The sequence below is a fragment of the Mustela nivalis genome (assembly GCF_964662115.1).
Source record: "Mustela nivalis genome assembly, chromosome: 9".
NCBI lineage: Eukaryota > Metazoa > Chordata > Mammalia > Carnivora > Mustelidae > Mustela > Mustela nivalis.
This window is the reverse complement of record NC_139028.1, coordinates 114,046,869-114,058,947: the sequence shown is the minus strand read 5'-3', so window position 1 is coordinate 114,058,947 and position 12,079 is coordinate 114,046,869. Positions and strand designations below refer to the sequence as shown.

The 12,079-nt window shown below is 47.1% G+C and overlaps 1 protein-coding gene and 1 pseudogene across 3 annotated transcripts in view; one reads left to right on the top strand and one right to left on the bottom strand.

Moving 5' to 3' along the window:
* PACS1 (phosphofurin acidic cluster sorting protein 1) overlaps positions 1–12,079 on the bottom strand; it is a 142,189-nt gene that overhangs the window by 15,049 nt on the left and 115,061 nt on the right. For both annotated transcript variants that reach the window (XM_082748456.1, XM_082748457.1), the window contains exons 5-11: positions 10,313–10,457; positions 9,946–10,037; positions 9,770–9,850; positions 6,786–6,845; positions 5,778–5,938; positions 5,321–5,414; positions 182–262 (exon numbers count right to left, since the gene is read on the bottom strand). In XM_082748456.1, coding sequence (XP_082604582.1) covers positions 182–262; positions 5,321–5,414; positions 5,778–5,938; positions 6,786–6,845; positions 9,770–9,850; positions 9,946–10,037; positions 10,313–10,457 — 714 coding nt within the window. The remainder of the gene's footprint in view (positions 1–181; positions 263–5,320; positions 5,415–5,777; positions 5,939–6,785; positions 6,846–9,769; positions 9,851–9,945; positions 10,038–10,312; positions 10,458–12,079) is intronic.
* LOC309873286 (sterile alpha motif domain-containing protein 13 pseudogene) lies at positions 10,650–12,018 on the top strand (annotated as a pseudogene). The gene has a single exon. The product of its transcript is annotated as a sterile alpha motif domain-containing protein 13 pseudogene (transcript).

Sequence of the window (12,079 nt, the reverse complement as noted above, 5' to 3'; positions counted from 1 at the left end):
TAGGGAATGACCTGTTCTCCAGGGTAGGTTACATTTCATGGGTAGGGATTCCAGGAAGAAAGAGAACACAGGACATTCACAAGTCCACAGATACAAGATCCCAGGGTGGTCCTAAAGGTCTTTTGGTTTTATTTCTAAAGATATAAAAACTGTGTTAAATGGGGGACTGAGCCACACATACCAGAGTGTCTGTTTCAGTCAAGCTGTCATCTTGGTTTTTAATCCAAGCAGATTTGACTTTTTCTAGAGCAGCCAATTCCATCTGCAAAAATTATAATAATTAGTCATCACCAATCCAAGTAACTACCATTCTAACTGGTTTTCTAGATTCCCGAGGAGTTTAAAATACTCCCACTTAATATGAAGACCTCATAAAATCTTTGGAATTTTAGTCTTATAAGGAGTATGTTTTTGTGAAAACTAAGTATCAGAAGGGTCAGTTATTTTTATAATCATTAAATTACACAGTAAGATGCAGAACCCAGCAGTTCTGACTCTCACAAGATGTCACAGAAAAGAGAGGCTCAAAGTTTAGATGGCTTTGTATGGGATCCACAGGGTCTCTGACTCTGGATGCAGTAAATGCCCTTTATCCAGGAGGGACATTTGGGGCCTCTTCTACTTGTCAGAAGTTGTTGAGAAGAAAGGAGAATCTCACAGTTCAGGTCTTTGACTTTGAGACTAAAGTCATCCATGGCAGCCAAATTTATTTTGCTTGGTAGAAACATCTAGAATATCCTCAAAAAAATTAATATACTAAGCAAAAAGACACCCTATGTCAAGCCATTTAGGTATGAATGAATTCTCCCTTTGTCCCCAAGTCTTACTAGCATTTCTAATAAACATCAAAAATTTATTTCACAAATACTCATACATAAAATTAGATTTTTCACATTTGCTAATACTGTTTCTGGCTGTGCAGATGTTAACGTCAAAGTCATGAAAATTTGAGGATTGTGGGTTTTAGAGGTAGGGAAGGTATTGGCCTTAGTGAATCTCTTCAGAAACCAGGGAGTCAGGAAAGATCAAAGATATCCTACTTCATCCCGATTACTCAAAGTCCCTCTTCTGAGTAAATTATAAATAGTACTGAGAAACGGGGGGCATGTAAGTTCAAGGGGACACTTGGCAAACTAATGAACAAGCAGGCCCATGTTTTCTCCACCTCGGCCCCGATGACACTTTGGCCCAGATCTTCTTCATTGTGGGGGATGTTGTCCTGTATGCCGCAGGATGTTAAACAGCATCCCAGCCTCTCCTCACTGGATGCCAGTAGCAGCACCACCCCTGCCAGGTCTGATCATCAAAATGTCTCTAGTCACTGCCAGAGCTCAATGTTCCTTGGAAGGAGGCAAAAATCCTAGTAGAGAGCCACTGTCCAAAACCACCTGCAAGATCAACCCAACACACTTTATCTGACTGTGACTCCAGGTCTGGAGTCGCTTTGCCTCCGATTACACAGCTAGTTCACTGCACATTATCTATGTGAATAACCAATGCCAACAGAGTCCAGAATTGTGAAAAAGTCCTGGTCAGATTTGAGACTGAAGATGGGGACGCTCGGGTGGCTCAGTCAATTAAGTGTGCAGTTCTTGCTTTTGGCTCAGGTCAGGACCCTAGGGTCATGAGACGAAGCCCAGCACGGAGCTCTGTGCTCAGTGGCGGGCGTGGGGGGGAGGGGTTCTGCTTGATAGTCTCTCCCTCCCTCCATGCCACCTTTCCCCTGTCACAGGTGTGCTCTTTCTCTCTCTCTCAAATAAATAAATCTTTTTTTTAAAAATTTTATTTATTTATTTGACACAAGTAGGCAGAGAGGCAGAGAGAGAGGAGGAAGCAGGCTCCCAGCTGAGCAGAGACCCTGATGCGGGGCTCAATCCCAGGACCCTGGGACCATGACCTGAGCCGAAGGCAGAGGGTTTAACCCACTGAGCCACCCAGGCGCCCCTCTCAAATAAATAAATCTTAAAAAAAAAAAAAAAAAAAAAAAAGACTGAAGATGATTTCACTCCATTTTGGATCTCAGTATGACAAATGAGTTAAAACCATTCAAGGAGAACGAACTGGGGCATTAACATCATTTTGCTGGAGGGCTTTAAAGAGCACATCCTGTTATTAAGCCTTCTGACAGGTACAGAATTGTTTCCGTGGTTAAGCTGCAACAACTTTCACTTGGGTTGGCATCAGAGGGAACCTGCTGGCTATTTCCTGACTCTTCTAGATGTTCCAAACAATCCCATTTGAAGCAAACTCCCAATTCTCCAAATTTCTACTTCTATAAATACGAAGGGCTTTTCTCACCCCAGAGCCCCGGACCACCAGCTGTGCCGTAGCTGCATCTAACTGTGTGGTACTGGAGGCAGATGCCAGCAGCCCAAGGCACTGCGCCTGTCGGGAGATGCCGGCTGCTGCAGGAGGAGGACCTGCTCCTGTGGAGATTGGGGGAGCAGAGTGGGGTGGTATTTTAGGCTATCAATTTTATGAAGTACTAGTCTCAAACGCCATCATCTGCAGTGCAATGGAAATAACAACTTCCAGCAGCAGGCAGTCTTGGCTGAAAGGCTACATCTCTTGACCTCCCTAACGAAAGCACTGTCAGCACCTACTGTTATCAGCTTGGAAAACCAAATTATGTTGCTACTGTGGGCTCCCAGTCTTGGGAAAATTCAACAACTGTACTAATTTTTAAAAAATTATTTGAGAGAGAGAGAGAAAACAAGCATGCTCGAGTGAGCAAAGGCAGGGGCAGAGGGAGAGGGAGAAAATCCCAAGCAGACGCCACACTGAGTGCGGAGCCCCATGTGGAGCTCGATCTTATGACCTTAAGATCATGACCTGAGCTGAAAGGTTAACTGACAGAGCCACCCAGATGCCTCAACAACTGTAATAATTTGTATCAGCAGAAATACCTTCTGGTTCTAGTAATAAACTGAATCCTCTGAAATTTCGGGAACGAAAAAGAAGATTAAGAAAAACAACTACGTAACAACACTAGGAAGTCAGAGAGAGAGGATAAAAGTTGGGTTGCATGTGCACACCTGCCCACGTATGCACAATCTCAGTGTTCTTTCCCTAATATACTGGGCAGTTCTCTGTAAAAGCACGGCTCACTCTGTCATTCCCGAAGGGCCTTTCATACTAAAGGATTCCAAAATTCCACATCCACATCGAAACATATGGGCCTCTTCAAAATAGAAATATCACAGAGAATCAGCAAAGCGAGTCTGAAATCTGGCCAGCAGAACGCGGATTTGAAGGACTCATGACAAAGACAGCTAGATCCCAACCGTTTCAGGAGAGCAGAACTGAAACGGTTCTAACTGACGGTAAGGAGAAGAGCCACGGCAACTTCTGTTCACCGCACGCTCGCTGAGTAGTAAATCCATCCACCCATCAACCCACCGCCACATGGAGGATCATCATATCTGTGCACTGCCTTACAAGGTGTGTGCTTTTAACAAGTACTTTGTAGATGAAGAAACGAAGACCTGACAACGGCCCCAGATCACACAGCCAGTAGAATGATGGAGTCGAGATTCAAACTCAGAAGTCTTCCTCCAGACCACGTGCTCTCAACCCAGTCCCACTTTGCCCAGATGAATGTTCTGCGTAGACAGGGACCCTTAGGCCATTATATTGTTAAGACTGATACTCAGTTGTCCTAACTCTGAGCTAACTGGCCTGCTGGGTCAACTCTAAGGCACCTGGAAGCTCAGAACATCAGTGGTTTCCCCTTTAAATCATGTTAGCCACGTAACTGAGACTAAAGCAGAACCTGCAGACACGTTCTATCAACCCAGAAATACCTTCATTAGTATAAAATAATGTATCAATTTAATAATAACAATCCCTAGCATTTACCGAGCATTCATTACAAGTCAGTGTTACGCTCAGTGTTTTGGGGCATTATATCAGTCAAAAATTTAACTGCATTTTGTTACGTACTCCTCGTTCCACACTCCTAGGACACTAGGAAACAGCTCTCCTTCGGCCCGGTCCCAAGTTCCTCTCTAGAAGAGTCAACCCTTGTATTTATAATTAAGATGGAATCTGGCTGTAGGGGCCTGTGATCTATGTGGACACTGACGATTCAGCAGGGCCATTCAGCAGGACCTCCCACCACCCCCCCAAGAAAGAGTAGCTAAAAGCCACGTGTTAAACAGCAAGGTAAGGCCTCAGCTGCAGGTCACAGAGCACAGGGCCTGTAAGTGGCATGCCAGAGGCTTCTCTGTCGGAGGGATTCTGCTTGTTTCACACCCCACATTTCCTCACTAATGCCAGCTGGGGCCACTGTTCTAGGGCCAGACAGTGCCCACAGTGCCTTACCAGGAAGAGGGATAAGGTGGGTGGCAGCCCCACCTGGTGGCAGCAAGTAGTAAGGCAGCCCATGCACTGCCACGAGCAGCCCCAGGGTCTGCAGACACAATGGGGACAGGCGGCAGCCTTTCCATAGTCACAGGGCTTTTCAGGCGATGGAGGGCCTCACATGCCTCACATGTCTCACACAGCATTTCCTCACAAGTAATACCTATTTTCAAGGTGAGCTCTGTACGCCCTCTCTTAAAGCGGGAAGAATAGGAGGACTTAAAGGATTCAGTTTCTCTGATCTATAGGAAAGACACTGTGCTTGCGACAGCAAACCATAAACTGCACTAAAACCACGCACATCTCCTTCCTTTAGTTGTAACGACGGGAAGAACAGCTCCCCAGGGCCTGACATAGATACAGCATCAACCCAGGCTCCAACCTCTGATCCACTGCCATAGGGAGAGCTTTCCCAAGCAGGGACAGAGCATGGTCCAGGATGACACTGGGCTCTTGGGTACTACGGGAGAGAGCAACTCTTTCTTCTCGGTCACCAGCCGAAATGGAAATCTGCCCGTCAAATTTGTAATTCTTCGCAAGTACTGCCTGCGTCTTTGAATAAAGCCTATGTGGCATCTTTGATTAGACCTTGTGGGCTTCCTGCCTCCTTGCATTCTTTCTCCACCTGGAAAGCACCATTACTTATCACCGCAGGATGCCATATTCCCAGCAACCATGTGACGCATGTTGAGGGAGAAATTTAATACTGTGTGTTCTGGGAGGGAAGGCTCCTTCTTGTAGCAGGAACTGACCAAAAAGGACACCCAAATAGCCACAGCAATGCCCATGAGAACCAAGCTCCCAGGAGGACCGCAGTCAGGATACCCAAGGTTGAAACAAAAGGAGAAGCCTGCTCTTTCGCACCACAAGGTGAGCCAGCAGCACAGTGCCCAGAGTGTTATGCCCCAACACTCCCCGGCCCCCCTCCCCGGCCCCCACAGCCATTGGTCTTGCTCACAGGGCTGGTGGTGTCTTTGCCGAGGCTGCCCTTGCTGTTGAGGCTGCCAATCTCCGTCTGTGAGCTGGACTGCGACATCCCCTCAAAGAAGGGCCTGCGGCAAAGAAGCACAGCCAGGGTCAGTGGCCACCAGGGCCCAGGGCAGCAGCTCATGAGAGCTGGGTCGTGATGGTGTGCACGAAAGGCTGACAACCCGGGCTTGAAGGACATGCCCGCTGAGGAAGGACATGGCAGTGGGTGACCCAGCAGGGCCTGGATCAAAGGACTCGAGATTATCAGGACTTTTGTCAGCTAGAGGCAAAAACAGTGATCTCTATCCGGACAGCTGGAGGTTCCACGAGGGTGAGGAGCCAAGATACCCCGATAATGGAGGGGGCGGGAGGGAGGGCGTCTAGGAGGTCACTCTGGCTCAGAGAGACGCAGGGAGACAACCTGGTGGAAGAGGTTTGGGCCTCACTTGAGCTTGGGCTTCGGAGTACTAAGGATGCTCTCGGTCTCCTCCATTTCAGGGCCACTGTCGCTGGGATTATACATCTCCAGACTATCATACAGTTCGTCCAAGTCCTCTTCCACCTCTCGTATCTGCTCTCGGGATACATGTTCCAGGCCAAAACCTACCTATGGGGGAAAAAGATCTTTGAGTCTGGGGTTACATCTGTTAACAGCTATGGTAGATGGGCAACTCTGGTTGATGGGTACCAACTGGCTTCCTTAACTTGTGCTCCTTAAGGGACAGGCCATAGCTTCACACTCATTGAGGTAACCTTGGTGTCCTCTCTGTGACCCAATCCTGAGAGCGGGGATGTGGTGAGACCACCTCTTCTTTTCAGTGTCTCCCTACCACTCCATGCTACGGGCCTGGCACAAGGAAGAAACGTAGAAGTGCTAAAGGACCTCTGCCAGAGAACAGGTGCGAGAGAACCCAGAAGACTGAGACCCCTTGCAGGCTGGTCCTGTTCTCCTGAGGAGCCCACAGAAGGACAAAGAAACCTCTGAACAATCTTCCTCTCCATCTCTTCTCCAGCGCACTGAGAAGCCAAGCCTACGAAAACTGGGACCAGGCTGGTCAGAGCCCAGGGAGGACACTGCTTCTCTTTCCGTGACCGATTCTTGGTTACTTAATGGCCAACCATTGAGGACACTCAACTACCTCACAGGTCATTGTGCACCATGATCCCTCCCTCTGACAGGAGGGAAAACCAAACAACAACCAGACGTTACTAATGCCCCATGCCAGAAGGGTGGCGTTAGCCAACAGTCGAGTATAACCACACTACCCCTCCCTGTAGGTACCGCGAATCCTTTCTTTCTCTTTTTATGTAGCTTAAAGCCCTTCTTTAGCTATTCTCTCATTTGGGGGTCCTGTAGTCCCGACTCCCAGGGGCAGGAAAAAATGCACCCCAGGAACGAGGGTGAAACTCAGGGAATTCTACTCACCATCAACCTTGGGAGTAAGGGGTCGTACCTCATCTGAAACTTTAAACCGCTTCAGGAGGGCCACAAACTTCTGCTTGATGTTAGGTTGCTGTGGGAACAAATGGCACAGAAGTTCTCAACAACACCCACCCACGCACGACGACCAGTTTAAGCCAACGGAGTGATCCAGAGCCCACTCTTTCCTTTGCAAAGCACTGTGGGAAGACATGAAGATGGGAAAACAGCTTCTATCCTCCGGCACGTAAAACCCCCCAGGGAAGCAGGCACACACATGGTTAACGCGGAGCGGACCCCAGGGCTGTGGGCATCGAGTGTGTGCACCTCCCACACCCCTCCAAGTCCTCCCTTTCTCCAGTCCTTCAGATACGTGGTGCTGCTTGATGATTTCCAGCTGCATCCACACAGGCACCTCCAGTCCAGCATTCCCAAGAATTATCACCTTCTCCCCATGTTCCCATCCTGGGTACCATTATCACAACCCCCGATCACAGGAATCTGAACCCAGAGTGTCTCCCTCCCCTTTCTCCTCATAGACCACTGTTTACTAACCCCGACTCTTCCATCTGCAATACCACTGCTGTCCTTCAGGCCTTTCTCCCCACAGCCCTGTGGGGTCCCTGCAACGGCCTTCAACCGCCACACCCTCAGCCTCACACTCCCAGCTAGCTTCTGGTCTTATTCTCTCCAGAGCCCACAGTGATCCTTACGAACGCAAACCTCATCATGCTACTCCCCGAATCAGGGGTCTTCACTGGCCCCCAGTGCCCAGGGAAGAAAGCTGCGGCATTAAGCATGGGTCTGTCTGAGGACTTCCCTGCCTGTCCCTAGCCCCATGTCACCACTGAACACCTCCCCTGTCTATTCAAGTGGAAACTGCTGATAATTCTGTAAAGAGAGGCATGGGGGTCTTTATAGAGCGTATCCTTTGCCCTGTCTGCACATTCTCTTGGCACTCCTGCCCAGAGTTGGCCACTTTCCCCTGCGCACCATCGCTGTCCCTTACGCCAAGCTCTAACTTCTAGCACCTACTCTACTGTGTTGTAGCAGCTGGTTTAGATGTTGTCTGTGTTTGGACATCGTGATCTCCTTGATGGCACGGACTAGGCCTTTCTTGTCTCTATGTCTCTCACTCCAGGCACAATGACTGGTCTGAAGTACTTCTGCCTGACAGACTTGCCATCTGGGGATGGAAGAGACTAACTTGCGAGTAAGACTGAGCCAGGCCTTCAGAAAAAAGGCAGGGGTTCCAAAGGTAGAAAGGGTATCCATAGCAGAGAAAAAACGCAGCAAATCAATTAGTGTATCTAGAACAAAGTATTCTTGGTAGGGAGAGAAGAATGCATGTGTACAAAAGGAGACAGAAACTAAAGAACCATTCCAAGTCTTTGGTAATCTGACTGGAGAGAGCCTGCAGCTAAAAAAAACCCCAAAAACAAAAAACAAAGAACAACCTTTCAAGAAAAGGATATTAATAGGAGCACTGAATTCTGGTCATATAATAGGGTAAAGCTATGGTTCATCCGAGACCACAGGGAAAGGTGACTTATAAAGCTCCAGCAGGTCTCTCCACCTTTGCGGAGCCCGAGAAAGAAGAACTTAAGGGAAGAAGCTACAATACAAAGGGATCCTCCAACCTCTCCCCATTGTAAGTACAACAGCTAAGATGTCTGAGGCCCTGGGGACATGCCCTACCCAGGCCATTTTGGAGTGCCAAGCAGGGATTAGATACCTGAGGACAAAACAGTTCTCACACTCTCTAGTCATTCATTATTTAATGGGGGAAATCAAGGCCACAGTCTTGAGGACTTTAAGGCCAGTAATGCGTAAGGAGGCAAGGAGAGAGGACAGTGTGGTTTCACCGCGAATGCCAGGCTCAGAGGCAACACATCTGGAAGGTCTGGCTGACATTTATTTCATTCCTGCAGGTGATGGAAATCTCTGCTCTTGGGGTCCCTAAGCTAGTTCTACTCTAGACAATCAAGATATGCGGGGGGAAAATGAAATTGGGTTTCTAGCACTTTTGACTCTCCCACACTTTAGCACAGGAACTCCAGCATCAAAGTTAACCTAGACCGAGAAACAGACTCTGAACTACAGAGAACAAACTGATGGTTACCAGAGGGAGGGGGCAGGGGGATGGGTGAAACAGGAGAAGGGGATTAAGACTGCACGTATCACGATGAGCACGGAGTCATGTACAGAACTGCTGAATCACTGTATTACACACTGAAACTAATGTAATACTGTAGGTTAACCATACTGCAATTAAAATGAAATGAAATGAAATTACATTTAATTTAAAAAGCAAAAACAAAAACAAAAACAAAAATAAAAATAAAAAACAACAACCCCAAAGTTAACCTAGAAATCCAGGTATTAAGTGTCTTTTTTTTTTTTTTTTTTTTTTTCAGGTATTAAGTGTCTTAGTCCAGGATTCTAATTTCACCAAAAATAGTGACTCCTGAGGACATCTTATGCAGGAGACACAATTCAAAGGCATTTGGCTTCTAAGATTATGGATCCATTAAGGCAGGAATGATACCCAATGTAATTAGACCTTACCAAACCCAGTTCTAAGCACTAGCCTATTATTTCTGGGTTAAAATGATTAAAAATGGTGATAGCCCTAGAAAAGACTGTGTCTGTCTATGTGGTAGGTAGGACGTAATTTGAAGTAGTCACCTGGAGAAGGGACGAGGGGTGCCCGAGGCATTCTGCTTCTTGAAGAAGCATTACCTGTTGCAAAGTCTAAAACAAGGTTTCTCAACCTATTTTCTATCCCGAGATAACCTGAAAAATATAACACGCTCCTATAAGTAACACTGCTTCTCTACAACAGTGACTCTTAATTACATGGTGGTGCTGGTGGAGGGGATAAAGGGGTGTATCAGAACCTCCAGAACCTCATGTGCATATTTTAAAAAAGACCTCAGGAAGTTTCAATACACCACTCCCTCCTACCTTCAAATTTAAAATCTCAGCTAAAACATTCCCGGGACCTTTGAGGCTCACCCTTGTGATGGCAGAGGTCGAGGTTAGTTTCCTCCGGGTCTTCTTTACTTTCCGTAGATCTTCATCTTCATAGAACAGGTCCTAAGGGGGTAGGTGGATGGAATGAAGTTGGGAAATCCCAGGGGTGTCTGGAATTATTTCTCAGACGCTACACGTGAGGGGCTGTGGAAAGTTACCTGCCCATGCAATGGATCATCACTGCCTTCCTGCTCTGATGAAAAACTCTCTTCCTCTTCCTCAGAATAATTGTCAATATCAGGAGAACGATCTGGAAAGAGACACCTTAGTAAGACAACCTTGCAATCTGAAGATCTGGCTTAAGAGAGCTGGGTTGGCTGCAGTCATGGCTCTCGTCAGGTGGAAATATGGCTGGGGTAGAGGAGAGAGCACAGCCATTGAAGGTCACATTTTATTCTCAGGGATCTCTACACTTTTTTCATAGAAACGTTTTAGGCCTGTCTTGTTCAGCTTTCCCAGGATGGGGAGCCGATGATGGGCTTGTTCTTGACCCACAGGGCTCTCCCGATACTATATACATCTTACCAGACAGCTTGGACTTGATTCCTTCATGGTCAATGGGCTGGCTGGACAGAGAGTAGATCTTTATTTCTGCCACAGGCACGGACACGTCCTTCACGTTGCTGTGCAGGCCGAGCACCAGGGCACCCTCACTAGGGTGCTGCATCACCTGAGGCCAAAGGGCAGCAATGCAAACGCCTTACTAAGGGGAGGTGAGTCATCTATTTTCATAAATCCAAGTGGATGTGCAAGTCAATGGGAATGGATTGTGCTGATACATTTTCTTTCTCGCTACCTTTCCAAACCCAAGTTACTGTTCTCCTCTTACCTTCAAGGTCCTACTCGAATTGTCAGCCTGGTCAGGCCCTGTGCTTAAAAACGAAGATCAAGACTCAAGACTAAAATGATGGCTAATCTCCAGGACTACATTTTAGTGTTAGTCCTTGACAGAGAACTAGTTCTCCTGGCTGGTTGGGGCCAGAATGCAGACGGGAGTTACCTGTGTCTAGCAATGGGGAAAAGGACCTACAGGACCTGAGAAAACGGAAGGGCTTGACACAGGTGGGGAATTGTGGTGTCCATAATACTTCACTTCCTACAGTCCTTCATACTGATTCAAAGCACGAAGAGGAAAGACAGATGGGCTGGGGCTGTCTCACGTATTCTATTTATTAAGGTCACAAAATTTTCCTATTCAACATAGTAAAGTAGATGTAAGTTAAAACTGATTTGTGGGTCAGCTGCGTGGGGGCTGGGCAGGTGGCAGTCGCTGAGCTCTGCACAGGGGGGAAAGCCTCCTGGCACCAGCCACATGGGGAATGGGAAGCCACCAGATTCTCCAGACAGGACTGTCATGGATGTCAACTATTTCATGTGGCCCGATTTGAGGAGCAAGCTAATGCTTTTCAGGAGCAGGAAATCAATAGAAAATCCCTGTTGACATGTTGACAGGACTTCAGTTAAATGGGGCCTGCTCTGAAAATCTACAAGTATCATGTAAAACCTCTGCAGACAAAACATTTAAAGAACAACTCTTCGTAGTATAGTCAAACTGAGCTCTTAGACCTCAAAAAATACATAATGACATAATTTCCTTTCCTGTGATGAAACTCTGCAAACATAATACATACACGTGTATATGTAAAGAATTTCAGTCAAATGAAATGCCATCCTACTGGTTAGAGGAGGCAATCCATCGGCTGACCGGAACTCAGCCAGGAGGAGCACGGATACCTTGTAGACAGGACAGTTTTCTTGTGGAGCCTGTCAGAGAGAGTGATCTTTGACATGACTGAACACCCCTCCCCACTAAAGGGATTTTCTTCACAGAGTGCTTTCCCAAAATCCTTGAAAAAGGACTGAACTGAATGATCTTTTGGTTACAGATGTAGGGAGATTACAAACAAGAAAACTTGGGGAAGAGGAGAGGAGAGAGATAGCAGTCTTCCTCGAATTCCTCTGCTCCTGAGAGCTTGTGTTATTTGGGTGGAAATGACAACACCCCTTTTCACAGAGGCTCCTTCACTTGACCTTATTAAGGCTTCGCTGGGACGCGCACTGTGATGTGTGAGGTGAATGTGCGTCACGGCCCCTGCCGAAGCAGAACCTCTGGAAACAGAAACTCTGCTGTGTTTGGGGGATATCCATCTATATTCAGCTTCTTTCACGGGGGGTAATGAATGGATTTTCTGCAGAGATGTACTTTCAGATCAGCTCTTTATTTCCATAGAAGGAAGCATTTTTTCCCTCTACGATTGCTATCTATACTAATTTGTTTCTGAAGGAATATGC